The sequence below is a fragment of the Sprattus sprattus genome (assembly GCF_963457725.1).
Source record: "Sprattus sprattus genome assembly, chromosome: 11".
Taxonomy (NCBI): Eukaryota; Metazoa; Chordata; class Actinopteri; order Clupeiformes; family Clupeidae; genus Sprattus; species Sprattus sprattus.
The window spans coordinates 4,494,980-4,522,935 of record NC_137909.1 but is presented as its reverse complement, the minus strand read 5'-3'; the positions used below and the strand labels follow the sequence as shown (position 1 = coordinate 4,522,935).

At 43.7% G+C, this 27,956-nt stretch overlaps 1 protein-coding gene across 1 annotated transcript in view; it reads left to right on the top strand.

Annotated features, from left to right (window-relative positions):
* Positions 1-27,956, top strand: part of arhgap24 (Rho GTPase activating protein 24) — a 115,129-nt gene that overhangs the window by 1,972 nt on the left and 85,201 nt on the right. Inside the window, exon 2 of the mRNA XM_080847188.1 lies at positions 13,231-13,415. Within this exon, the coding sequence (XP_080703314.1) occupies positions 13,251-13,415 (165 nt within the window). The 5' untranslated portion in view covers positions 13,231-13,250. The remainder of the gene's footprint in view (positions 1-13,230; positions 13,416-27,956) is intronic.

The window sequence follows — 27,956 nt, the reverse complement described above, 5'->3', positions numbered from 1 at the left end:
GTCAGCACACGTCCCCAGGACTTCCTTTAAAAACGTCCCCGTAACCTTTACCTGCAGGTCCTCTGCGTGACGTTCCCATAAGCCTTAAAACGTACTTTTAGGGAACGTTCTTATTTGGTCTCTCAGCATACGTCCCCAGGACGTCCCTCAAAAACGTCCCCGTTACCTTTACCTCTGGTCAACTGCGGGACGTTCGCATGAGCCTTAAAACGGACTTTAGGGAACGTTCTTATTTGGTCTCTCAGCATACGTCCCCAGGACGTCCTTCAAAAACTAAGTTTGTTGTGATAAACGTGTTAAAGTGACACAATAGTAATCAGACAGTGTTAGTACAGTGGGTAGCGATGTGGTTTAGTAATAGGAAGGTTTACGGTTCAATTCCCATGCCTGCAATCAAGTTTGTAACCGTGTGTGTCTGTGTGTGTGTGTCTATGCATATCATATGAAATGTGTAATATAAATGAACTTGAACTTGTGTGTGTGTGCGCCCTGTAAGCAAAATGACGGCTCCGCGATCTATTATTATTTTAATTTCTTCATTTAGCTCAGCAAAAACGGTCGTGCCTGCTACGTCCGCGGTGCGTCCTTGAATAACGTCTCCAGGACGTCTAAAACATAGACATATTATGTCTATGCGTCTAAAACACGTTCCCCAGAAGTCACCACAATGCCCTCAGGACGTTCTTGCAACTTCCTGCAGAACGTCCCCAGGACCTATAGAAACACGTTCCCCAGACGTAACCACAATGCCCTCGGGAGGTGCTTGCAACACCCTGCATAACGTCCCCAGGACCTATAGAAAACGTTTCCCAGTTGTCACCGCAACGTCCTCGGGACGGTCTTGGAACGTCGTGCAAAACGTCCTTGAGTTGTCAAGGGAACCATACACATTTACGTTTTTTGAACGTTCAGAGAGACCATTACAGGACGACGTAATTTTGCTTACAGGGGAGACCCTAGATGGCAGACATCACTGTCTGAGTTAAAGAGCAAGAAAGCTGGGCAGAGAGAAAGGCGAAGATTGAGAGCTCTGGAGCCAAAGAGGGAGGAAGAAGCGAGGGAATGACAGATAATGAACATAAATAACTGACTGAGAGAGAAAAGGAGAAAAAGAAAGCGAGGGAGAGGGAGAGTGGAGGGAGACAGTGGAAGTCTATGTGAGGAATGTCTGCAGAGCCACGGCTCCACTGCAGTACCCTGAGATCAGGTTGCTGTCAGCTGTCGTGGGCGGCCAGGTCCGGCTTTGTGATATCTGTTCATCCAAAAGAGAGAGAGAGGGAGGGAGGGAGGGAGGGTAGAGGAGGAGGGAGAGGTGGGATATATGAATACATACAGGGGCGGCCTTTCCTACAGGCGGCATAGGCGGCCGCCTAGAGCGCCATCTAGAGGAGGAGCGCCAAATAATGCGCCCGGAAAAAAAAAGAAAAACACAGTTATATATTTATTTTTTCCCGGGCACATATTTTGGCGCCCCTTCTATACCTCCAAACAATATTTTGACATTAAAAAACGAATCTAACATTTAACATCTAACTCCGAAAACGGAGGGGTAGGTTCTTCATTGGTGCTGACAGAACATGCTAGCATAGCGAGGCATTTGTTTCGAATGTGTGAGTGTATTATGAAGAGGCTTAAGCCCAGCGGCGTGCATGACTAGACGGGCCGGATTATCAATTTGCTCCTCTGCACATGTACTTATGATGTACAATACACATTAAGGGTTGCTACAATATGTTATCATGAAAACAGTAATGAACACAGTAGTTCAGAGATCAAACTGATTTTGGAGAAACAGTGTATAATGAGCGGATAGACAACACATGGGAAAACATTAATACAACTTCTTCAGGGGGTTATCAAACATTATTGTGAATGACGAACATTTACATGGATTTATGGGAACAGCCGCTCGACAGCGCCTCGTCTGCTGCAACTAATTACAAAACAAACTTCCTCCAACAACAATATCACGTAGGCCTATGCGCAAAGTAATTTATTCTTTTAACGACATTGAAGCGATAAAATACATTTCGCCACAAAGCTAAATTTAACAAATAATGATAATACATACTGTAACGTGCCGGCATAGTCGCCCCATAATGCCATGCGGCGGGCGCATACTTTTCTATGTGTGTGATGCACTAACGATGTTCCTGTTCCTTACTGTTCTCATTGCATGTCGTTTTTCTGTGTTGGGACTGAGTTTATACAGGTGTGTGACGGTAACACAGTCTATATGCGGCGATCGTTGTTGTGTTTATGTGAAATAATTGCAGTCTTACAAGGCAAAATAGCATTTGAAAGTTGCAAGTTGGAGTGAAGCTCGCCTAGAGCGCCAAATGTGCTAGGGCCACCCCTAAATACAATGTGTGTATGGAGGGCATGGTTGTAATTGTGTTGGTGAGATGCGGCAGCAGTTTTATAGTGTGGTCTGAGTGTGACATAAAAGACTGGAGAGCTGTAAGATGAGGCTGTACGACCAGACAGAGGACAACTTCATCAAGGTTAAAGAATTACATTATGAAACACAAGATTCATTTTCAGGGTTTTTAAGACTTTTTTATACTTGATTGTCTACAGTGAGATGAGAGAGGGAGGTTCACACAAATACTATTTGTGTGTGTGTGTATGTGCAGTCTCTTCATGGATACTGTGTTATTGTGTTGTGTGGCACTTCTCCTGAACTCCAGAGAGTCAATGTTCTGTATTGACTTCAGTGCACACAGTAAAACAGCCCTGTCAGAAGCAGTTATCTTGAGGAAGCTTTGTGTTTTGTCTTGAAGACCCGTGGCTCTCATGACTGTGTCTGAGACATATGCAGGTGCTATGTCTTCCAAGGTCTTAAAAAAAGCATGACTGGACAGCAAGTGCTCACGTTGAACAAAACAACCGAGTACTCATTTCCTTAAACATGTCAATGTGTCTTCTCAGAAGCAGTGACACAATCCTGTCTTTGCAGACTGAAATAGACAGCTCCTCTTTTTCCTTGTTTCTTTCTGGGATGTCTCAAGAGATGACTGGAGCTCTTCTCTGACTGCTAGTGGCTAATCATTCCACGTCTTTGTCACACATGAGACTAAGACCATGGCCTGCTCTGTCGCCGTGGTTATTTGCAAGAATATAACATGGAGCAGACTAATACAGGGAGACTAAAGTGCATTTAACCCGCAGATTGTTTGCTTGTTTTAATGGACCCATGGAAACTCTGAGGAAAGATTGAAAGGCTGCTTGAGAGAGTAGAAACTGGAACACTGGAAGGATTCAGTGTGTTTGGGTTGTTTGCTCCATTGAGGGAGGAGGGGTTCTCTCATAACTCTCTGCCTTTCAGACAAAATGTTGAAGAATCGCTCAGCAGTGTGAAGCCGCAGTACCATGCCCTGAAACCTTCCCAGGTAGTGACATCATTCTCAGTGATGTGATTACCAGCGTCCACCTCACACTTCTTTGAAACTGGCGTGCTCTCCAGTGCTGGACGTCAGGGTTCGACCTCCTTATGACCCCTCTCCACTTTGTACACACGAGAGCACCTCACACCCCCATGCCACCCTTGCAGAGGCCCACCACCTTCCTCTATCTCCAGACCCCCCCCCACCCAAGGGTTCCACAGTGACTGTGCTAGCCCACAGCAGGGCTATATTTGTTTTTTGAGTCTACCATGTGGCCACTATGGCAGCCCATACCCCCCCACCCCCAACTGAATGCACAAGAGTATATTTAAACAATTTACTGCATCACAGGGAAGTGAAAAGCACGACTCACACTGCGTCTTGTCTGCTTTTGCCTGGGAGCTTTTCAGAAGCACTGTCATTCCTTTTTTTCCAGATACAATAACTAATTCTCTGAAAATGCTTTCTTTCTCTCAGACAGAGACACTATGTTGAAGACAGGTAATGTAATATAGGTCTGTAAGATACTTCATTCAGAGTGGCGCTCACCAGTACACAACTCTTTTTTTGTGTGTTGGTGCCATTCCAAGGGCCCCTCTGGCTCGGGACTGTCAAGGTGATTGATCTTACCTTGCTGCTAACTGCCGTGTTTGAACAGATCAGACCATTCAGAAGGAATTCCACTTTCTTTCCTTTGAGTGTGTGTTCGTGTGTGTGTGTGTGTGTGTGTGTGTGTGTGTGTGTGTGTGTGTGTGTGTGTGTGTGTTTTGTGTCCTCTCCAAACTGTGTCAGGGCTAAAGGGCTAAGAACACAGTGCTCATGGGCCACCAGAAATGTAGAAATTCACCACAACCAGAAATCCCATTTTTATTGAGCCATGTCATCTGTCAGAGTGAATCCCATCACTTGTCCTCTTTGTCTCCCTGTATGCTCCTGAGCAGTGGGCAGGCCCATGTGATAGAAGGGACACGGTTTCAATACCACGACTACAGCTTTTACAAACTAAGGGGAAATCATCTGGCCTTCACACTGTCTTATTAGGGGGAACTTATATACTGTTGAAAGCAATTCAAGCCTTTATTTTTTTTTTTTTTTAAACAGCTTTTTTGTAAATGTGTTTGTCAGTCTCTCAGGTTATATGGGAGGAATTCTGACAACTCTTGGAACGTACTGGAGGCCATGTTTATGAACAGGGTATGCAGTGTTTTTCCTGTGAGAGCATCTTCCCTTGTTTGAGGTTTGGGTTTTCCAGTCAAAAAGCCAAGACCCTTTTCTTTTTCATCTTTTCATTATTTCAGTCTTGTTTCATTCTTGTTTCATGCTCTAATATTAGCTGAACTTGAAAAGTGAGACATATGGTTGACTATTTATCCCATCAAGAACGGTAAGCTATGTGTCTGCAAGGTGTTCACGTCCTATGGGAGTGAAATATGTTGAAATCATTTCTAGTCCACCAGTCCAGCAACTCCATTGTTTTGCATAGAGATTTACTATTTCTTTTGTCTCATCTTGTCAACCCTTTTTCCATGGAGCCTTTGGAGGCTTGCCCTTTTTCATCTGTCCAAGTGTTATGGATGGCCCAAGCATGCTAACAGGCACCAGTAGATCCTAGGATGTGGCTGTGTCTTAGGTTGAACGTTGTCTGAGGAACATATGGGCTTGTCACTGACTGTTCACTGATCTATCTTCAGTTTGTTTTGAAATAGGCTTGTTTAAACTCTAAAATGGTTATAATGCTTTCGTTAAGATCATAGCTAATGTGAAATGTTCTTCACATGTTAGAGAACACTGTCTCATGATCAGATAATCAGAGGTGTGGGATTAACGGCTCGGGCTCATATCGCTTTAATGATGAATTTGAAAGCCGTCATGGTGTGTTTACCTTTACAGTCATGGCAGTTAGATGTGATGTATGCTGTGGTTAGATGAGGAACAACATTGGCTACTTTCCAAAGCTCAGACACAATCAAGTTTAGTAGATCATTGGGGCAGTGATGTTGTAAGATGAAATTCCATTGAATGTAAAAGTAAATAGTACATAAAATGTACATAGTTCTTCACAGTATTGTGTATCTTATGTGGCTTAAATAGATTTTGTATCTTATGTGTCTGAGATCGCTGGGATGGTGGAACATTAGCTGTTAACTCAAGATGCACTTCCTTGAGAAAAGGAAAATGTGCGCCGAGGCAGCCGTCTGCCATTGCACACTGTAACCTATGCAGTTGCACACTATAACCTATGCAATTGCGTGGTTACTAATGCTTAGCCCTATAAAAGAAATGTTTGACTCTCCTTCAACCTATTGAATGAGCAATACATTTCATCTCACAAGGCACAGGGCAGCCATTCTCTAAAACCAATGACCCACTGACATTCTGGCACACATAGATAGACAACACATACTCTATTATTAAATTATTAATTAGTCAATGTTCAGAATGAGTTGATGGTCTCTATTCAATGTGTTCAATGCACCTTATCGAGATGTAGGAAAAACTCGACTAATTCGTTCCTCTGAAGTCTTTGCCTTCTCTCCACAGCAAGAGATGGCAGTGTACCCTCCTTTCATAAGTGGTACCTTGGTGATGGAATGTCTTATCTAGTGCTATTCGATCAAGTGACAGCCATTGCACATTCAAAGAGTAACACAGAGTGTTTAAAGACTCACCTCTTCAGAACTAATCTCTCATTCTAACCTATTTGTAACAAGCCCTACCTTTATATCATTATTATTATTAGGATTGTTAATTTTACTATGATCTGATGTACAATATTGTTTGCATAATGCTTTAGTTGTTGTTCATGTTTTTTTTTTCTCCATATTACTTAAAAAAATACATGCATTTTAAGAAAGGCTTGAGGGCTATCTGTTGTTGTATTCCTGTAGATTTTGTAGAAACATAAGATATGTGTGTATTCTGTAGATAAATGAAAATGACAGCAATAGTATTACAGGGACACAGTGTGCCTGTTGAATGGAGTTGACATACATTACTGTAATGAACAGCGTTCCAAATTCAAAACTGATTTGGGCTTAAAAACATCTCCCTTTGCTCTCTTGAAGTTAATAAGTTTACCTCTATACTTTTACCCTGCAGTACATCTGTTATATTGGGCTTCCTGAGTTCCGGTAGGCCTACCTATGGTCATTGTCGCTTGGGTTTGTGGATAGTGATTTAAATCACAGTTCCTCTGATATTGTTATCTGATCATTACAGCTTCAGTGATGCCATTTAGTGCATGAAACACACGACACAAGGACCATAGTTGACTTGCTTTAACTGACGTTTTGAAATGGTGTCATACGTGACTGATTAAAAACCAAAATGGTTACAAAAGAAACTGAATCATAGCTTGCTTCTGCTCTCATCGATTACGCTAAATATATGAAGAATGAGCTACTTCAAGACATAATCTTAGCCTAGCTTACTTTGAGTGAGCTCAAGTGAAACATCAGCTGAAACATCTACTTATCCTGGATATCTATTGATTAATAGTCACACTGATGTCGATATCTGATCATTACAGCTGCAAAAAGCCATTTAGTGCATCAGACAAAAGACACAGAAAGCATAGTTTTTAAATGGTGTTGGATTTGGTTTACATACCAAAACAACTGCAAGTTGCTAGCAGTAGTTGCTTGCCCAATCACATAATAATAATAACAACAACAATAATAATAATAATGATAAAACTTAAGAAGAACAATATTTGATTGCTTGCGCAATCACATAACTAGCTCATGCTCATAACTAGCCTGTGCAGCCAGCAGCTGTTGGACGTCTCTGCCCAAGATGTAGACAGACAAACAGATGGTTAGGATAATAGCTCCGGCTGCCTGGTTACGAGAACCAAGCAAAAAACTAAAGTAAACTAAAAATAAAGAATTAATGACCACAGATCACCAGGGATTCATCAGAGGTCTTAAGTACCCAAGCAGATAATAGATTAAGAAAGTCATTGGCATATGCCTCCCCTGCAGCCTTCCTTAACACATCGTTAACAAGCAGTGATTTTAACTCTGTTTAATAATCCAGCCATTGGGCAAATCCTGCCCAAAGCTCAATACATATGGATGTGAACTTCCATTTTGGAGAAAAGAGAACATTAACACAACAACTATATCCAACTTTGTAGATTGCATTGTTTAATTGTCCATATCGCTCCTTTAGACGAGATCTTGATATGAGTGGGCCCGTGAAACAAGAGTTGTCTCCTTTCCCACATACATGAGACTCTAGACAGGGGTATGTCAAACACGGAGCCTGCCTTTTTGTGTACGGAGGTTCCTGTCACATTCCCCTGCTCCAATGCAAACATACTGAGCAAGCAAAGAAAGCCAATACCCCACAGCAGTCACTCTCCCCTGCCCCAGGCTGTCAATACTCCCTACACTCTCCCACACCTCACTGTCAATAACCACCTCCAGACCCTACCTACCACCGCCACTCTACACTTCCCAGCCCTATACTGTCAGTGAGAAGATGTGGAAAAACTGAACTCTCTAATGTTCTTTTTGTCTTCTGAGGAAGTGTCATAGAAAGCAGAGTAACTTGGTTTGGGTGTTCTATTTTTAGATGTTGTTTTTATGCAGTGAAGAGAGCAGTATTACCCAACATAATACATTCAGACCACAGCATAGCCTACCTTTTACAGAGCATTCCACTGAAGATTGGGCTGGCACCTTCAGCCTTAAATGTCACATTGAAAATGGAGTAATGTATAGTCTTCTTCTAAAAGTTGTACTGGCACCAACTACTCCTATGCTAATGGAACCTCTGAGTAAAGAGCTGCTAACGGCAGTCTGATTCAGCCCCTCTCTCCTCCTGTCAGTAGGGGGGATCCTTTCACAGAGAGGCCCAGATGGGTCACAGCTCCGTGCCCCCACCTTCACACCTCTCTTCAATCAGTCCACCCAGGCTCACCTGTTCCTCCACCTCTATAACTGAACCCTGCCAGACCTCTAGTCTTCTCCCCTTTCACCCATCACTTCCTCTTCCTCTGTCTCTTTGCCAAAGCACTCCGGATAGCCACTGCCAAATGTACTTATTCAACCCCAACATCCCTCTCTCTTTGCCCCTTCAGAACCCCCCTCCACCCCCACCCACTCGCTGGGATACCGTCAAGTAGATACTCACTCAACCACAGAACGCTCTACACGTCTACTCACTGGAACACTAGCCTAGTTATTCCATCATGAACCCATACCCAGGAGACGAGGCTCTGTCTCTGACTCACCATCACTCTTACAAAATAGCCATGGGAAAAAAGGCCCTGAGCTCAGACCATGTCTAGGATTTAGTTATTGTGTATGGAAGATTTATATTCTTAATCCAGTTACAGAGCAGGGCCTGACCTCATCTGAAAGGATAGGACATGCTTATTCTAGATTTATGTTATATGGATGCGTTACTTTAAAAACAGTGACATATATTTGACCATAATCAGTCTCTCCGAAAGGGCTTGAGGTTTCAGTGTTGTTTCCATATGAGAAAACAATCCCTGAGAGCTCTTGAAATGGTAGCTTAAATCTAATTTTACTTCCTGATCTTCATCCAATTTCATAATGGACAAAGGCTGTCTTTTCTGAATCCAGTGGTATAAAGGGGCAATAAATCAGACGGTATAGTCAAGGCACAGGGATGGTTCACTTTGAGCCTAAAGTGCCGTGGTATCCCGGTTGCCTTCGGTAAAAGTTGGAGCAGATCCATCTCTGCCTGGACTATTCTCTGGTCATTTCAGTAGGATTGATGAGCCCAAGTCAAGACAAAATGTTTTAGTATTTAAAAGGCAAATGTTTGTGTCTGATCTCTGAGGTTGGTTGATTTCTCATCAGTCTCAAAACTGTATTGTACCAATTGCACAGTCAGGCTGAAATGACCCAAGGTTCCTGAGTTGCATTGTGTTCTCAGACATCCTCAGCACCCCACCCCTTTTACTGAGCACCAGTGGGTGGACACGGCTAGAAATATAATGCTGCACTTTAGAGGACAGAGAGAAGAAGGGACCAAAGGAAAGATAAAGTGAACAAGAGATACTCTTATACCTTTGCAGTTTCTATAGCACACAATGAATCAAGTGGTCCTTTCAATGGACTAACCCTGAATGCTGGTGGGTGCTGAGTGCGTTTAACATATGGAGACCCGATGAGCCACTATTAGCAGCTGAACACCACTCTGCCATTCTCCCCTCCCTCGTAAGCTCTAGGTGGGTGTGTTTCTTGCAACTATAAGATATTCTCCTTCCTGTTTACAAATATAAGAGCTGAAGCCAGAGGATGTCAGTCATCACAGATTTGCGGCAGTGTCTCTTCTTCAAGACTGAAGGTCAACTCCTTCTGCTTCCTTTCTTTTCTCTCATGTTGTCAGTGAAATCCTCTCTGTTGCTTGAGTGATGGAAACATGAATATCTCTCTCTCTCTCTCTCTCTCTCTCTCTCTCTCTCTCTCTTGTCCTCTCTCCTCATATTTCAGAATGTAGGTAAATTCCATTAAAATGCCAATATTTTCATTTCGATTGTTGTTCATCTTTCTGCGTGAGTCTGGCTTTGGATGAAAAGGCCATTAATAATACAACTTCTCTGTCCCCCAGCCAGCCCCCGCTCCCTTCCCTCCACCCAAGCGGCCCTTCGCCAGACTGAGGTGGATATTTTATTCATGAGCTTCATCAATAAGCTCTTTTAGGCCAGACAGTGGCACAGTGTTTTGGGGGTTTGAGGGGTACATGAGTGCCCCCGTCACCCTCTGTAAAGGCACACGCCACAAAAGGCCACACACACAGGGGACCCTCCCAATAGACACGCACACGCACACACACATTAGTCCCATCTCATGTCTGGACAAATCATTTCCATGTGTCAGACTCAATTAGCATTGAGAGGCCCTTCAGGGGTGTCTTGGTACACCATCGTTTCCTTCCATGTCCTTTTGTTTGAAGTGTTTGAGGTAAATAACACGGCTGGATTCTCTCGTCTCTGACTCAGGGCTCGCACAGTGATCGGTTATTAAAACCGGCAACGGCAAACGCTTTTATTGGAGTCCAAGTGAATATATGGTGGACGTGGTCTGCCAAGGAATGAAGCCGAAGGCGTTTCGAAGCTCCCTCACCGCCTTGCGCTCTGAATTTACAGCACTGATTGTCCTGATAATGTCCTTGTGTGTAATATATGCCGTCTCCCAGAGGTTCAGCCAGCCCTGGTCCTCGGGAGGTTTGCTCTTTTCTGACAGGCACTGTGCAGGCCATCCTGCTGAGCAATAAGCGCTCCCAGTGGACAAGACTAATAAAACACAGACTGGGGTGACATGTTGACAGTGTGGTGGCACGAGACAGGAAACACCCTCACATACCCATGCCCAAATGAAAAGGCACATAAACATAACGTACAGAAATTTGGCACTGAGTCTTTACCCTGATTCATACGGAAACATAGGCTACACACACCAAAGTCTGAAACAGAGATGTAGCGCACTGAGGAATGTTGGCATGGTAACAAAGCTGTGGCATGAGAGGCACCAGTGAGGGAGGGACCCTGGATCCACCCAGGGTGTGTGTCTGTGTGTGTGTTTGTGTGTGTGTGTGGGGGGATCTGTCTGTCTCTCCATGGGTGTTTTTGGTGTCCTATGTACTGTATGTCTGCATCTGTGATTGTGTTTATGTTCGCCTACAGCATATGACCATGTTTGACATACGAGGTCCTCTTATAATGATCTGTGTCTATGAGCTGTCCAGCCAAGAAAATAACCCCTCTCCCCTCCTATTTTCCTCTCTTCCCTCATCTTATCCACCTCTTTTGTCTAGTGTCTTCTTTTGTCCACCATGGTTTTCCACAAGCAAACTAGCAACAAGCAAACACACTCCGTTGCATCTTCAAATGTCTTTTCAAGTTTTTTTTGTATTACGTCTGTGAAAAGCCCACCTTGTAACTGAGAAAGGCTGAGTAATCCCTTAGACAATCTAATGGAAGCCAGAGAAGTGTGTCGGCAGACTGAGTAGTGTTCCTCTGTGTGTGTGTGTGTGTGTGTGTGTGTGTGTGTGTGTGTGTGTGTGTGTGTGTGTGTGTGTGTGTGTGTGTGTGTGTGTGTGTGTTGGTGGGTGTGTGTGTGTGTGTGTGTGTGTGTGTGTTGGTGGGTGTATGGGTAAGGGTGGGTGCAGGAAGGGGGGTTGGAGGGGGGTTGGAGGGGTGTGATAGCAGTGGAACAGCAGCCTGCTGGGGTTTGGCCACGCCACAGCACAGCACTCCACAGCACAGCACTTGTTGAGCAGCGGCTGTCGCACTGAACCCTTGCAGCACATCTGGAGCTCATCTGGAACCCAGTCACTGGAGCCCCGGTGACAGAGTGGCAGAAGCAGTGAGCTGACGACAGTGTCTCCTACACACACACACACACACACACACACACACACACACACACTCACTCGTGTGACTCGCTGAGGGACTCACTCACTGCCATCACTGTTGGCATCACTACACAGAACCCAATGTCATTGTGTTAACACTGATGTCAAATGAGTCTTGTAAAACCAGCCTGGCTGAAATCTCTTAGAGGGGTCATTTGACCATGTGGGCAAGTGAAAGTGTATGGTATAATCTGTGGGTCATGTTGTTGTTGTTTATGTGTGATGTATAGATGCAGCACTCACATCCCTCTTTCATAACCTTTCCCGTCCCTGGAGGCTGAGGCGTTTGAGAGCTGTGGCTCTGATATGGGTACCACATGGGCTTAATCACTGAGCAGCATGTAATGTCTCCATTCAAGTGCTGCCATCCTGCTTTCAGAGAACGGTGTCCTCTCCAGTTCATAGATTTATTAAGGGAAACTCTGTCTCATCTGACACCAAATGTTTGCTTTTGATGGTCTGTGTGGAGAAGAGAAAACAAGGCATGTTGGTGACTGACTGCCAGGCCTCAGGTGGGAGGGTGAAGACTCAAGTACTGTGACAAAATGAGTGGAGGACACACACACACACACACACACACACACACACACACACACACACACACAGACGCACACACACACACACCAACACACACACACACACACACACACACACACACAGACATGCACACAAGTAAATAACATGCACTTATGCTGAGTCCGTTAGCAGCAAATCCCCATTGACAGCTGTGACATGATTCCAATATCTCAGCGGATGGTCGACACTGTGAGTCAGAAGTCTGTTGACACGGCAGCTGAGACAAACAGTGTTCTCCCTCTGAGTCTCCTGAAGGTTGAGTTAGAGCGCCACATCAGGACCACATCAGCTAGATCCAGATTTCACACATGCCAGTCTCTTGAAGGTTGAATTACAGGGCCAAATCAGGACCAAATCAGCCAGATCCAGATTTCACACATGCCAGTGTGGCTGTCAGGCAATCGCTCATCTCACTGCAGCTCCCATGTGAACTCAATGTCAAAAAATATATTTGTTTATTTTGGTAGTTATTTGCTTTGGTCCAATACCTCTCATGTCCTGGCTCAGAGAATATAGACGGCCTCTTGGCAGTCTTTAATTCGACAAACAGACAGACAGAAACATCAGTGGTTGCGGTTCCTGGCCAAAGCTTCACAGCAGCTTTTTTTATTTGAGCTGGAAGGCGATGCATCCCCCAGCGCTGCTGTTGACTCCCTCTAATGTCTCCAACAGTCAGCTCTCTCTCTATCTCTCTCTCTCTCTCACTCTCTCTCTCTGTTATTTTCATACACCTGTGAAATACCATGTTTTATCTCCACAAAAACACCAGCATTTTTTACAAACTGTACAAATGACTGGAGTGCACACGTCAATCACCCTAAAAGAGCAGTCCATGATAATCATCAGCTCTGTGGTGTTGTTGTGTCTGCAGGGAAGCCCAGCGTCCTGCTCATGGAGGAGCTGGAAGGCTTGGGGCGCCGTGGCCAGCCCACTGTGCTTCGCTGTGGCTGGCTGAGGAAGCAGGGTGGTTTTGTGAAGACCTGGCACACGCGCTGGTTCGTGCTCCGCGGGGATCAGCTCCACTACTATAAAGATGAGGACGAGACAAAAGCCCTGGTAAGTCAAAACCTCCACCCCCACCCCCCCGACCTCCGCACCCCTATTCTACCCTCCCTACCCCTCGCCCCCCCCCAACACCCCCCCCCCCCCGTCCGCCTCCGCACCCCTCTCCTGCCCTCCTTACCCCTCCACCCTCCCCAGCATGTATGGAAGCATGACCCCTTTACTCCGTTAGCAGCCGTGGCAGTTTAGGAGCTGGTGTCAGATTCACAGCTGCATAGGTGAGGACAGTGTGATCACCTTGATAAATATCACCTTTCAAAGATGGCTCACATCGGATTATCCACCCACTGGGCAGGATCTCATCACGTGGGCTTTCACACACACACATGCACACACAGTGATCAAGGAGAGGGCTAGCGAGACCTGTTGGGTCTGTCATATGAGGATTAGATGCTTGCTAATACTCCTGAAAATACAGCCTGAAAATACCATAACTGTCATGCTGTAGCAAAATTACGAGTGTGATATATATATATTTTTATGTATGTACAATCCATATAAATAAATATAGTATATTTAAACTGAGAGCTGGAAAAGAGCTATATGGTAGTGCTGTCAAACGATTGAAATATTTAATCCCGATTAATCGCATTTTTGTCATAGTTAACTCAAAATTTCAAAAACAATGAACTGTTACAGTTAGGTTACCAATAAAAGGTAAGCCTACTACTTCTGTGCTTTCAGCCAGCTGCCTGTTGACATTTTCAGACAACAGTGAAGCTCGCTTTTTTTTCACAACACAACTTTTAAAGGTAAACTTTCTATTCAGAAGCTTTTTATCATCCATTTCGCCGTATCGCGCTCACCATTCACTCAAACGTAATGTTAGGCTACTACACAGTTTGGGAGAGCAAAAAGAACGTGAATCAGAAAAAAAAAACGCGTTAATCGCGCGATAAAACAATTGACAGCGTTAAAATGGGCTTGCGTTAACGCCGTTAATTACGCGTTAAACTGACAGCACTAATATATATATATATAGCTCATTTCCAGGTTTCAGTTTGCTTGCAGTTCGCGTTTGAGGTCATGAAAGTGTTTGATGTTTTAAGTGGACCAGCACGACTCGTGGCAGTGGTTTCATCGTGTCTGATAGAAAGGGAAGTGCTCCACTGTAGCCGATAAAGGAGAGCCATTAGCTGTGTCAGATATAAATGCACCAGTTTCAGATCATTGCAACAGAGGTGCTTTGCATTGCATGAAAAATGGAGATGCTTGCATTGCATTCTAGTCATGACATATACAGTAGAGCTGTAGAAATATTGATAAGGCAGTATTAAAGGATACACTGACTGAAGTCCTGAAGCTTTCTTGTTGTATGTCCATTATTGTAATGTTATCTTGTTTGAGTTCTTCCACATGGCACAACTGTCTGTCAGGGAATAGACATAGTTCAGCATGGTCACATTTTTAACTCACATTTGAAGAAGTTGAAAGCTAAGCTTCCTACCTGGGAAACCTATTGAATGTTCTGGTGTAGCTTGCAGAGTTATATGAAACTATCCCACTAAAGTATTGACTAGATACATACATGTATGGGCTTAAACAGGTGGTGCTTACACGAGACACATGTGGGGTTATGCAGAACAAAAGCAGCGACAGTCAAAAGTAAGAACACATTGGTTTCTGAGGCAACGAGAGGTGCTGGAGCAGTGAACTAGAGTAGAGCTGAGGACAGAGAGGATGTTTTTAGAATCCCGGAAAGGCTGAGAATAGTAAAGAAATAGGTACGTACTTAATGTATATTTATTTATACACATTTAAAAACTTCTGGTACATTTAAGAAGTACATCAGAGTGGAGACAAATACACTGCCAAGCACATATATACAACCATCCTCTGCATACTCACTTCCCCCCACTGACATCAGGCCAGAGATAGAACAGCGTGAGAGCAAGATTGTTTTGACTGCCTCTCCCTGCACCGTAACCAAGGCCTGGTGGAAAGATCTGCTCTGGGTTTAACAGTCCTTTAATAGGGAACAGACAATGAGTCACACACACACACACACTCAGAGACACACACACACACTTTCTCAAGTTCTGTAACCAGGCAGGCGACCCCAGGCATTCACAGGCAGTGCGTTGGAGTGGGGCTCAGTCTGGATAAAGGCAGGAAGTGGGAACGGTTTGTTTGGAATCACAGCCTCAGCAGTTTGTGCTGTAAATGTGTGTTGAGGTTCTGGGTGGAAATCCTTGCTGCTCGGCCATCATTTGTGAGCCCCACGGTGGAGTGGAGGCAGTCTTAGCTTTCTTATTTATGAAGGTGCTCTACCTCCATATTACATGGACCGGTGAGCCCGGGATATTTTAATAAGCTCACTTTTCAAGTAATTAGGAGGAGAAAGAGAGAGCGCAGGATTTAGGACTCAAACTTCACTTTTAAAGTTCACTCTCATCTGTGTCAGAAAATGTGTGATGGTATGTGTGTGTGTATGTGTATGGGTGTGTGTGTGTGTGTGTGTGTGTGTGTGTGTGTGTGTGTGTGTGTGTGTGTGTGTGTGTGTGTGTGTGTGTGTGTGTGTGTGTGTGTGTGTGTGTGTGTGTGTATGTCTGTGTGTGTGTCTGTTTGTCTGTCTCTCTGTGTGTGTGTGTGTGTGTGTGTGTGTGTGTGTGTGTGTGTGTGTGTGTGTGTGTGTGTGTGTGTGTGTGTGTGTGTGTGTGTGTGTGTGTGTGTGTGTGTGTGTATTTCTATGTATGTGTGTGTGTAAGTGGCTCAGTTGTACTGTATCTGTGCATGATTTTAAACAGAGACAGAAAGAGAGGTTTGAAACAGAGATGTGTTTTTATGACAAAGGATCCTGATTTTGAGTTTGATTTGAACGATGGGCGCTCTGCGTGTGGTCAGTTGTGTACACTCATGATTCACCTCCAGACACCACAGACGTCTGTATTCTCTATTTCATTCACCGAATGACCACAGACGTCTGTGTTCTTTATTTCATTCGACAAATGTTTCTTTGCATTATATCCTCCCATTTCATCAGGACAACATTCAGTAGCAGGCAAGAAAAAGATTTTCCGTATTTCCTTTAAAGCAGAAGCTTCAAAGTCAGTTTGAAAACCTCAGAGTCAGAAGTTGTGATCTGAGGCAGTGATTCTTGTTTTTGATCTCCTGTAAATTTAGCAATGTTCAGCTTGGGAGTGAAAGGCGTTTATCAAATGGCTCGAGCCCAGCCAAATCTGAAGACGTATCCATCTGGGACTTGTTTTATGAGGAGGGTGTTTTTCCAATGTCGTGTTGTCTTCCTGTCTCTTTTTCTTCTCATGTGTGGGGGCGGAGAGGTTTGAATTAGGGGTGGAGTGACAGAGCACCCAAAAACCTGAACATCTTTCCTCCAGATTTAGTAAACACAGCAAAAGTATGATTGTTTATGATCGCTGCGGTAAGATTATTGATAGAATGTGGCAAAAGAAGTAAGAATTCTATTGAAAAAGAGCTCTGACAGCTAGGTGCCATTTCTCTGTAGTTATACGTGTGTCTGTATACGTGTTAAACGTGTGTCTGTATACGTGTTAAACGCGTGTCTGTATACGTGTTAAACGTGTGTCTGTATACGTGTTAAACGCGTGTCTGTATACGTGTTAAACGCGTGTCTGTATACGTGTTAAACGTGTGTCTGTATACGTGTTAAACGCGTGTCTGTATACGTGTTAAACGCGTGTCTGTATACGTGTTATACGTGTGTCTGTATACGTGTTAAACGCGTGTCTGTATACGTGTTAAACGTGTGTCTGTATACGTGTTATACGTGTGTCTGTATACGTGTTATACGTGTGTCTGTATACGTGTTAAACGTGTGTCTGTACTCTTTACTCTCTTGGTGAATGGAGTTCCCATTTTCCACTCCGCGTCGTTTGTACCGCCCAAAATACGCTTCTGTCAGAGGCTGGAGGTTTCCTCTACCCATGTTCTCTCCTCTGCACCACTGGCCAAGACCACCTCTACGCTGGCCATGGTCCACGCACAGTCCCACACAAAAGGTCAGCCAGCCAAAGCCTGGAGGTGGGCGGTGGGCCGGGAGGACCTCCACAAGCCCACAATGAAGCTGTTGTTCTCCCCACCTCTGAATGAAAGTCCTTAATAAGTCCCATAATATGTTCTCGTCTAAGACATCCTATGTTCGGCCCAAGCCAGGACAATAGCGTACGGTACAACACGAGAGCCGCTCAGGGACGGAGAGGAAAGCTGAGGCTCGCCCTCTCTGCCCGACATAAAATACGACACCATGCATCGAGAGTGCTATGGCCGACAGCATCAGCTCAGAGTAAAAATGTTTTTGAATTGGGGCTCTCAATGGTGTCCTTTGTGCAGGGGAATGTGGGACTGATGTGATCTTTGTTTAAAAAGAAACGGGGGGGGGGGGGGGGGGGCAGGTGCATGGTTCACTTTCATTTTTTTAAGAGATTGTGTCTGATACTTTCTGGACATTCTAAAAAGACTGGTGACACCCTGTGAATTTTTTTGTTAGTTTTGTACGTCTGAAAGTTGTAGCCTTGAAGGTAACCTACATGATACCACCACATTATTCTAAATATGTCGTGGGTAGAAAGTTCTTGCATTCCCAACCTAAAATAACTGCCAACATCATTAGTTTTCTACTCTTTTCAGCTATACATTTTCACACTGGTGCTGTAGGGAGGAAGACTGGAAGGAAACTGGGCCAGGAATGTAGCACAGACTCTTAATTGCTTTGACACACAGAGAAGTGAGTGCACAAGGCTGGCCAGACAGTCCACAGACTAACTTTCACCATCAGGAACAGAACCAGGCTGCCAACCAGCCCTCCCATATGACAAAACTCCGACTCCCAGCATCCATCTGCCAGTTCCTCTAACTGTTGAGGGGTTTTAAGTAATTACTGTCTACCTACATGTAGAGGCGCAGACAACTAGAGAAGGTGATGAAGAGCTTTGGCTGAACTGGATATTAAGGGCAGGGACTCATTTGGGTGACCTCTCTATTTGTTACTTAGCTTAGCAGCTTAGCCTGGTTGGCTGTGAACATGACGTGAGAGTGACAGTGGACCCTCTAATGGCCTGGTTGGCTGTGAACATGACGTGAGAGTGATGGTAGACCGTCATGGTGGGCTGGTTGGCTGTGATCATGACGTGAGAGTGATGGTAGACCGTCATGGTGGGCTGGTTGGCTGTGATCATGACGTGAGAGTGACAGTAGACCCTCCTGGTGGGCTGGTTGGCTGTGAATATGAGGTGAGAGTGACTGTAGACCCTCCAGGTGGGCTGGTTGGCTATGATCATGACGTGAGAGTGATAGCAGACCCTCCAGGTGGGCTGGTTGGCTATGATCATGACGTGAGAGTGATAGTAGACCCTCATGGTGGCCTGGTTGGCTGTGATCATGACGTGAGAGTGATAGCAGACCCTCATGGTGGCCTGGTTGGCTATGATCATGACGTGAGAGTGACAGTGATAGTGGACCGCCATGGTGGGCTGGTTGGCTGTGAAAATTAGGTGAGAGTGACAGTAGACCCTCCTGGTGGCCTGGTTGGCTGTGAATATGAGGTGAGCGTGATAGTAGACCCTCATGGTGGCCTAGTTGGCTATGATCATGACGTGAGAGTGATAGTAGACCCTCATGGTGGGCTGGTTGGCTGTGAATATGAGGTGAGAGTGATAGACAACTAGAGAAGGTGATGAAGAGCTTTGGCTGAACTGGATATTAAGGGCAGGGACTCATTTGGGTGACCTCTCTATTTGTTACTTAGCTTAGCAGCTTAGCCTGGTTGGCTGTGAACATGACGTGAGAGTGACAGTGGACCCTCTAATGGCCTGGTTGGCTGTGAACATGACGTGAGAGTGATGGTAGACCGTCATGGTGGGCTGGTTGGCTGTGATCATGACGTGAGAGTGATGGTAGACCGTCATGGTGGGCTGGTTGGCTGTGATCATGACGTGAGAGTGACAGTAGACCCTCCTGGTGGGCTGGTTGGCTGTGAATATGAGGTGAGAGTGACTGTAGACCCTCCAGGTGGGCTGGTTGGCTATGATCATGACGTGAGAGTGATAGCAGACCCTCCAGGTGGGCTGGTTGGCTATGATCATGACGTGAGAGTGATAGTAGACCCTCATGGTGGCCTGGTTGGCTGTGATCATGACGTGAGAGTGATAGCAGACCCTCATGGTGGCCTGGTTGGCTATGATCATGACGTGAGAGTGACAGTGATAGTGGACCGCCATGGTGGGCTGGTTGGCTGTGAAAATTAGGTGAGAGTGACAGTAGACCCTCCTGGTGGCCTGGTTGGCTGTGAATATGAGGTGAGCGTGATAGTAGACCCTCATGGTGGCCTAGTTGGCTATGATCATGACGTGAGAGTGATAGTAGACCCTCATGGTGGGCTGGTTGGCTGTGAATATGAGGTGAGAGTGATAGCAGACCCTCATGGTGGCCTGGTTAGCTGTGATCATGACGTGAGAGTGATAGCAGACCCTCATGGTGGGCTGGTTGGCTGTGATCATGACGTGAGAGTGATAGCAGACCCTCATGGTGGGCTGGTTGGCTGTGATCATGACGTGAGAGTGATAGCAGACCCTCATGGTGGCCTGGTTGGCTGTGATCATGACGTGAGAGTGATGGTAGACCCTCATGGTGGCCTGGCTGGCTGTGAACATGACGTGAGAGTGATGGTAGACCCTCATGGTGGCCTGGTGCGTATGTCTGGGCAGAAGGCTGGGCGCCGTCTATGTGTGTGCCATGTGGAATGTGCCGGATAGCCACTGAAAGGGTCAAAGGTCATCGAGAAGTGCAGACAGGGTTACGTCTGAGCACTAGCCACGAGCGCACATCTTCAACGCACACTCACACACACACGCACATCATTCAGCAGCACAAAGAGGATTCTGTGCCTGGCAACGACTGAAGATTGCATAATTATTCTAATCCAAAGCATTTATCATCTTATTGTGTAATAATGAGGCCTACTCCACTGAGCCCATACATCCACTTATATAGAGCCTGCATTGTGCTGTCAGGAGCTCAGACTGGGCAAAATCTAATTTCATCATTTAAATCAAAATGACTTTTACTACAGAGAGGAAAACAATGCTTGACACAATGTAAAATACTGGTGTAATTACAGATTTAATGTTGCTGCTTTTCAATAAATAAACATTTTATGGCACGGACAAAAAGTTCTAACTTCAATGTCGGCATGAAGTCAAGGCTTTCCAGAGCTGTAGTTCAGTGCTGAGACGTCGGTGCCCTTGGAGCTTTAGATGCCTATTAAAATGGCAATTTGAGCTTCAATTATTCATCTGGCAGCATTGCTCTGTTCTGTGTAGATGAGAGGAATTAGAGAGCAGAAGCATTAGCATGACCTCCACGCTCCGCCTCTACCCCTGTCAGGAGAAACCCACGTCTCATTCACTTCATACCTCACATCTCCACACACACACACACACACACACACACACACACACACACACACACACACACACACACACACACACACACACACACACACACACACACACACAGATTGTTCCATGCAAAACAGTACTTGTCCTCACAGGTTTTGGCCTGGGGCTCAAATAACAGCATATCTCTTTTCACCACTCAGTGTTTATTGCTCCTCTCAAAGCCACCTGTGTGTTCACACCATGACAGTTAGCACAATAAATAAATATGCAGCAGATGAGTAAAAACAAGGTTTGTTTTCAACACAGAGGTTATCTTGTTAAGAGGGCATGAACAGTCTTGAACCCTAACCATCCATGCAGCCCTTTTTGCACCTTCTGTCAGGCCACTGCACTTCAGCAGGAGGTGAGTGAGATGGTTTGAATCCATTAGGGACATTATTGACAACAGGAGTGTGGGCCAGTAGCTCAGGGCCTATGACCTTGTCTGTCTCAGCATCATTCCCCAGCCAACTCACGTCAGGCCTGGGGCTAACACTGGTAGTAGACACAGCTCCATGATGAGGCTCTCACATCAGGCCTGGGGCCAGCATTGGTAGTGCACACAGCGCTATGATGAGGCTCTTTTCTGGGGAAGAGCAGCTGGATCCAGAAGGACACCAGGAACACCTACTGAATACACTGCAAAAAATGAGCTTTCAAAGACAAGAAAAAATAGTAATAAATGGTGCAAATATTGCCTAAAATAAGCTAAATTATCTGCCAACAGTACAGGAAGATTTGGCTTACTAAGAGTTTCAAAAAACAAGTTAAAATAGCTAGCCTCAAAGATCCTAAATATATCTTAAAACTAGTGTGGCCAGACTAAGAATTATTTTCTCAAAATGTAGGAAATTGTGCTGAAATTTGCCAAATGTTAGCACCATACTCTTGAAATGAGGCTATTTAAGCCAATTTATCTTGAAATCAGTACATCTACACCTAAAACAAGTAAATGACAGTAACATCAGCAAATGACAGTAACATCATCTTGAATTGAGGCTATTTGCTAGGCAATTTAGCTTGAAATAAGTTCAGCTTCTCTAAAAACAAGTGCATTTGCCTAAAAACAAAACAAATTAAGAATTCTTTTCTCGAAATGTAGAATAATTTGTCTGTATTCAGCAAATTATAGGAACATCATCTTGAAATAAGTTCAGCTTCTCTAAAATCAAGTGCATTTGCCTAAAAAGAAAAAAAATATAAGAATTATTTTCTCGAAATGTAGAAAAATGTGTCTGTATTCAGCAAATGATATCAACATCATCTTGAATTGAGGCTATATGCTAGGCAATTTAACTTGAAATAAGTTCAGCTTCTCTAAGAACAAGTGCATTTGCCTAAAAACTAAAAAAATTAAGAATTATTTTCTCGAAATGTAGAAGAATTTGTCTGTATTCAGCAAATGATAGCAACATCATCTTGAAACAAGTTCAGCTTCTCTAAAATCAAGTGCATTTGCCTAAAAACAAAAAAATGTAAGAATTCTTTTCTCGAAATGTAGAAAAATGTGTCTGTATTCAGCAAATGATAGCAACATCATCTTGAATTGAGGCTATATGCTGGGCAGTTTATCTTGAAATAAGTTCAGCTTCTCTAAGAACAAGTGCATTTGCCTTAAAACTAAAAAAAATTAAGAATTATTTTCTCGAAAAGTAGAAAAATGTGCCTATATTCAGCAAATAATAGCACCATCATCTTGGAATAAGGCTGTATGTTAGACAATGTATCTTGAAATCAGTAAAGCTATACTTAAAACAAGTACATTTGCCTAGATACCAAAATAATTATTTTCTCAATATCTAGGACAATTTCTAACTAATTGATTTATCTTGAGTTTTTTTTTTTTTTTTTTTTTTCACGGGTGGGAACAAAGAATGCACACTAGAATAGAAAATAGAAAAAGAAATATGTGTTTCTTCAGAAATGGATACAATTATTACTGCTTATGAGTTATGGAATATGAAATGAATAAACACAATAAAGTATAAAAAAAATAAATAAATAAAAATATCTAGGACAATTTGCTTAAATTCAGCGATTTTGTTATTTCATTTATTAGCTTCATTTTTGGGCTTTTGTGCATGTAATCAGATAGGACAGTAGTGCGAGACAGGATGCTAGCTGGAGGGAGGGATTGAGAAATTACCACAAGTCGGATTCGAACCTGAATTCTTACCTGAACTCTTACCTGTATCACCATCATCAGACCCATTCATGGTGCAGGGTTGCTACTGCGTGTGCCACAGCTCCTTCCCTAAAACAGTCATCTTTTGAGGATATTGGCATTTTTTTGGAGAGTTTTGAAGTCAATGCAAATGTGCAATTGATCATTGAAATAATATAGATTTTGCAGATAGCACAAAGAATGCTTCAAATAATTTTTAAATAGTAACTTCAACCTAGACACAGTTGCTATGGTAAAAACAGCTGCAAATGCTATCTGCACAATCTCTATTATCTCAATGATCAATTGCACATATGTTTTGACGCCAAAACTTTCCAAAACAAATACCAATATCCTCAAGTGATGTCTGCTTTAAGGTTGGAGCTGTGGCGCAAGCGGCAGCAACCCTGCACCATGAATGGGTCTGATGGGGACACAGGTAAGAGTTCAGGTTCGAGACCGACTTGCAGTCGTTTCTCAATCTCTCCCCCCAGCTAGCTCTCTCTACTGTCCTATCCGATTAAAGGCAAAAAGCCCAAAAATTAAGCTTGAAAAATAATAATACAAAATACTTTTCATAGATATTGAGAAAATATTTCTTACGGTATCTAGGCAAATTTACTTGTTTTTAGTGTAGCGTTACTGATTTCAATATAAATTGCCTAGAATGCAGACTCATTTCAAAAGGATGTTGCTAGCATTTTCTGAATATAAGCACCTTTCCCTGCAAATTGAGATAATAATTCTTAAATATTTTTGGCATCTAGGCCAATGTCCTTGATTTTAGTGTAGCTTGACTGTTTTCAAGATAAATTGCCTAGCATGCACACTCATTTCAAAAGCATGTGGCTAGCATTTGCTGAATTTAAGCACCTTCCCCTCTATATTGAGATAATAATTCTTAAATATTTTTGGCATCTAGGCCAATGTTCTTGATTTTAGTGTAGCTTGACTGATTTCAAGATAAATTGCCTAGCATGCACACTCATTTCAAAAGCATGCTGCTATCATTTGCTGAATTTAAGCACCTTCCCCTCTATATTGAGATAATAATTCTTAAATATTTGTAGCATCTAGGCCAATGTTCTTGTTATTAGTGTAGCTTAACTGATTTCAAGATGAATTGCCTAGCATGCACACTCATTTCAAAAGCATGTTGCTAGCATTTGCTGAATTTAAGCACCTTCCCCTCTATATTGAGATAATAATTCTTAAATATTTTTGGCATCTAGGCCAATGTTCTTGATTTTAGTGTAGCTTGACTGATTTCAAGATAAATTGCCTAGCATGCACACTCATTTCAAAAGCATGTTGCTAGCATTTGCTGAATTTAAGCACCTTCCCCTCTATATTGAGATAATAATTCTTAAATATTTTTGGCATCTAGGCCAATGTTCTTGTTATTAGTGTAGCTTAACTGATTTCAAGATGAATTGCCTAGCATGCACACTCATTTCAAAAGCATGTTGCTAGCATTTTCTGAATTTAAGCACCTTCCCCTCTATATTGAGATAATAATTCTTAAATATTTTTGGCATCTAGGCCAATGTTCTTGATTTTAGTGTAGCTTGACTGTTTTCAAGATAAATTGCCTAGCATGCACACTCATTTCAAACTGATGTTGCTAGCATTTGCTGAATATAAGCACCTTTGCCTATATATTGAGATAATAATTCTTAAATATTTTTGGCATCTAGGCCAATGTTCTTGATTTTAGTGTAGCTTGACTGATTTCAAGATAAATTGCCTAGCATGCACACTCATTTCAAAAGCATGCTGCTATCATTTGCTGAATTTAAGCACCTTCCCCTCTATATTGAGATAATAATTCTTAAATATTTTTGGCATCTAGGCCAATGTCCTTGATTTTAGTGTAGCTTGACTGTTTTCAAGATAAATTGCCTAGCATGCACACTCATTTCAAAAGCATGTGGCTAGCATTTGCTGAATTTAAGCACCTTCCCCTCTATATTGAGATAATAATTCTTAAATATTTTTGGCATCTAGGCCAATGTTCTTGATTTTAGTGTAGCTTGACTGATTTCAAGATAAATTGCCTAGCATGCACACTCATTTCAAAAGCATGCTGCTATCATTTGCTGAATTTAAGCACCTTCCCCTCTATATTGAGATAATAATTCTTAAATATTTGTAGCATCTAGGCCAATGTTCTTGTTATTAGTGTAGCTTAACTGATTTCAAGATGAATTGCCTAGCATGCACACTCATTTCAAAAGCATGTTGCTAGCATTTGCTGAATTTAAGCACCTTCCCCTCTATATTGAGATAATAATTCTTAAATATTTTTGGCATCTAGGCCAATGTTCTTGATTTTAGTGTAGCTTGACTGATTTCAAGATAAATTGCCTAGCATGCACACTCATTTCAAAAGCATGTTGCTAGCATTTGCTGAATTTAAGCACCTTCCCCTCTATATTGAGATAATAATTCTTAAATATTTTTGGCATCTAGGCCAATGTTCTTGTTATTAGTGTAGCTTAACTGATTTCAAGATGAATTGCCTAGCATGCACACTCATTTCAAAAGCATGTTGCTAGCATTTTCTGAATTTAAGCACCTTCCCCTCTATATTGAGATAATAATTCTTAAATATTTTTGGCATCTAGGCCAATGTTCTTGATTTTAGTGTAGCTTGACTGTTTTCAAGATAAATTGCCTAGCATGCACACTCATTTCAAACTGATGTTGCTAGCATTTGCTGAATATAAGCACCTTTGCCTATATATTGAGAAAATAATTCTTAGATATCTTTAGTATCTAGGCAAATGTACTTGTTTTTAGTGTATTTTGACTGAGAAGGATAAAATGCTTGAAATAAGAAACTCTGACTTTGACAAAGCAGTTTTGTACTTGTAAGTGGGGATCAAACTGCAGCACAGGACGATCTTGCAAGCTACCAGACACTCCTGGCCTCCTTCTCATCCAGCATCACTGCTGCTAAGAAAACTTTTTTCAATGACAAAATCAACAGTGCAACCGATGCTCGGAAACTATTCTCCACCTTCAAAACTCTGCTCTACCCTCCTCCTCCTCCCCCAGCTACTAACCTCACAGCCGATAACTTTGCTTCCTTCGTCACAGAGAAAGTGGCAGCCATTGGGAAACAATTCAACCAACTGTCTTCCCCCCCTAAGGGCGCTACCATCAATAACTCATCGTTTCCCTCTTTCACCCCTCTCACTGAGAGTGAGGTCTCCAAAATCCTAGCAGGTAGCCGTCCAACTACATGCCCGCTGGACCCTATCCCATCCAACATCCTTCAAGCCATTTCCCCTGCCGTCCTACCGGCAATAACACAGGTGATTAATGCCTCTTTTAATTCTGCAACATTTCCTTCTTCATTCAAAGTGGCTCGGGTAACGCCGCTGCTCAAAAAGCCGTCTCTCGATCCCACTCAGGTGGAAAACTATCGACCGGTCTCACTTCTCACTCTCCTATCTAAAACACTTGAGAGGGCAGCCTCCAAACAGGTCACAGAGTTCCTGTCAACAAACAATCTCCTCGATCCAAACCAGTCTGGATTCAAAAGCGGTCACTCCACCGAAACAGCCCTGCTATCTGTGACAGAGGCCTTAAAAACAGCTAGAGCAGCAGCTCAATCCTCAGTTCTCGTCCTGCTTGACCTATCAGCTGCGTTTGATACAGTCAACTACCGCATCCTTCTGTCCATACTATCAAGTATGGGCATCTCAGGCAAGGCACACTCCTGGTTTGAATCGTACCTCTCTGGGCGCTCATTCAAGGTGTCATGGCAAGGTCATCTATCTGAACCCCACCACCTCACCACTGGGGTGCCCCAGGGGTCGGTAATGGGACCACTTCTCTTTGCCATCTACACCACCTCGCTGGGCCCTATCATCCGCTCGCATGGTTTTTCCTACCACTGTTATGCCGATGATACTCAACTGGTTCTGTCCTTCCCTCCTGAGGACAACACTGTTTCGGCACGGATCTCAGACTGTCTTGCTGATATATCCACATGGATGAAAAACCACCACCTTCAGCTGAACCTGGCCAAAACAGAACTGATGGTCTTCCCAGCCAAACAGTTCATCCACCACAACATCAACATCAAGACTGACTCTTTATCTCTGGCTCCATCCAAAACAGCAAGAAACCTTGGGGTCATTATTGACGACCAACTAACCTTCACAGCCCACATCGCCTCTGTCGCAAGGTCATGCCGCTTTGCGCTCTACAACATCCGCAAAATCAGGCCGTACCTAACCCAGTATGCCACCCAGCTGCTGGTGCAAACCTTGGTGAGTTCCCACCTTGACTACTGCAACGCCCTCCTAACGGGCCTGCTGGCATGCGTGGTAAAACCACTACAGATGATCCAGAACGCGGCGGCGCGCCTGGTGTTCAACCAACCAAAGAGGGCACATGTCACCCCGCTACTCACTGAGCTCCACTGGCTGCCGGTAGCTGCTTGCATCAAATTCAAGTCACTTATGCTGGCCTACAAAGTGCTTACTGGGTCTGCTCCCACCTACCTAAATGCTCTTGTAAGGGCAAATGTTACACCCAGGACGCTGCGCTCATCCAGTGAGCGTCGTCTGGCACTGCCCCCGGTGCAAGCAAGGCAATCCAGACTATTCTCAGTTGTAGTTCCACGTTGGTGGAACGACCTGCCTAGCACTACCAGAGCAGGAGCGTCCCTCTCTACCTTTAAGAAGCTCTTGAAGACCCAACTCTTCAAAGAGCACCTCCCTTCCTAACTGGCACCTTGGCTTAACCTGCACTTAAGCAGTAACAGGCCAGCACTTCTTTTTTTTTATTCTTTCTATGTCGTTTTATAAGCAGTATTTATTGTTACACCAGGTTTTTAATGCTCTTAGCTTGATTGTTCTCTCCCTTGTACGTCGCTTTGGACAAAAGCGTCTGCTAAATGACTAAATGTAAATGTAAATGTAAATGTTATAATAATGGCAA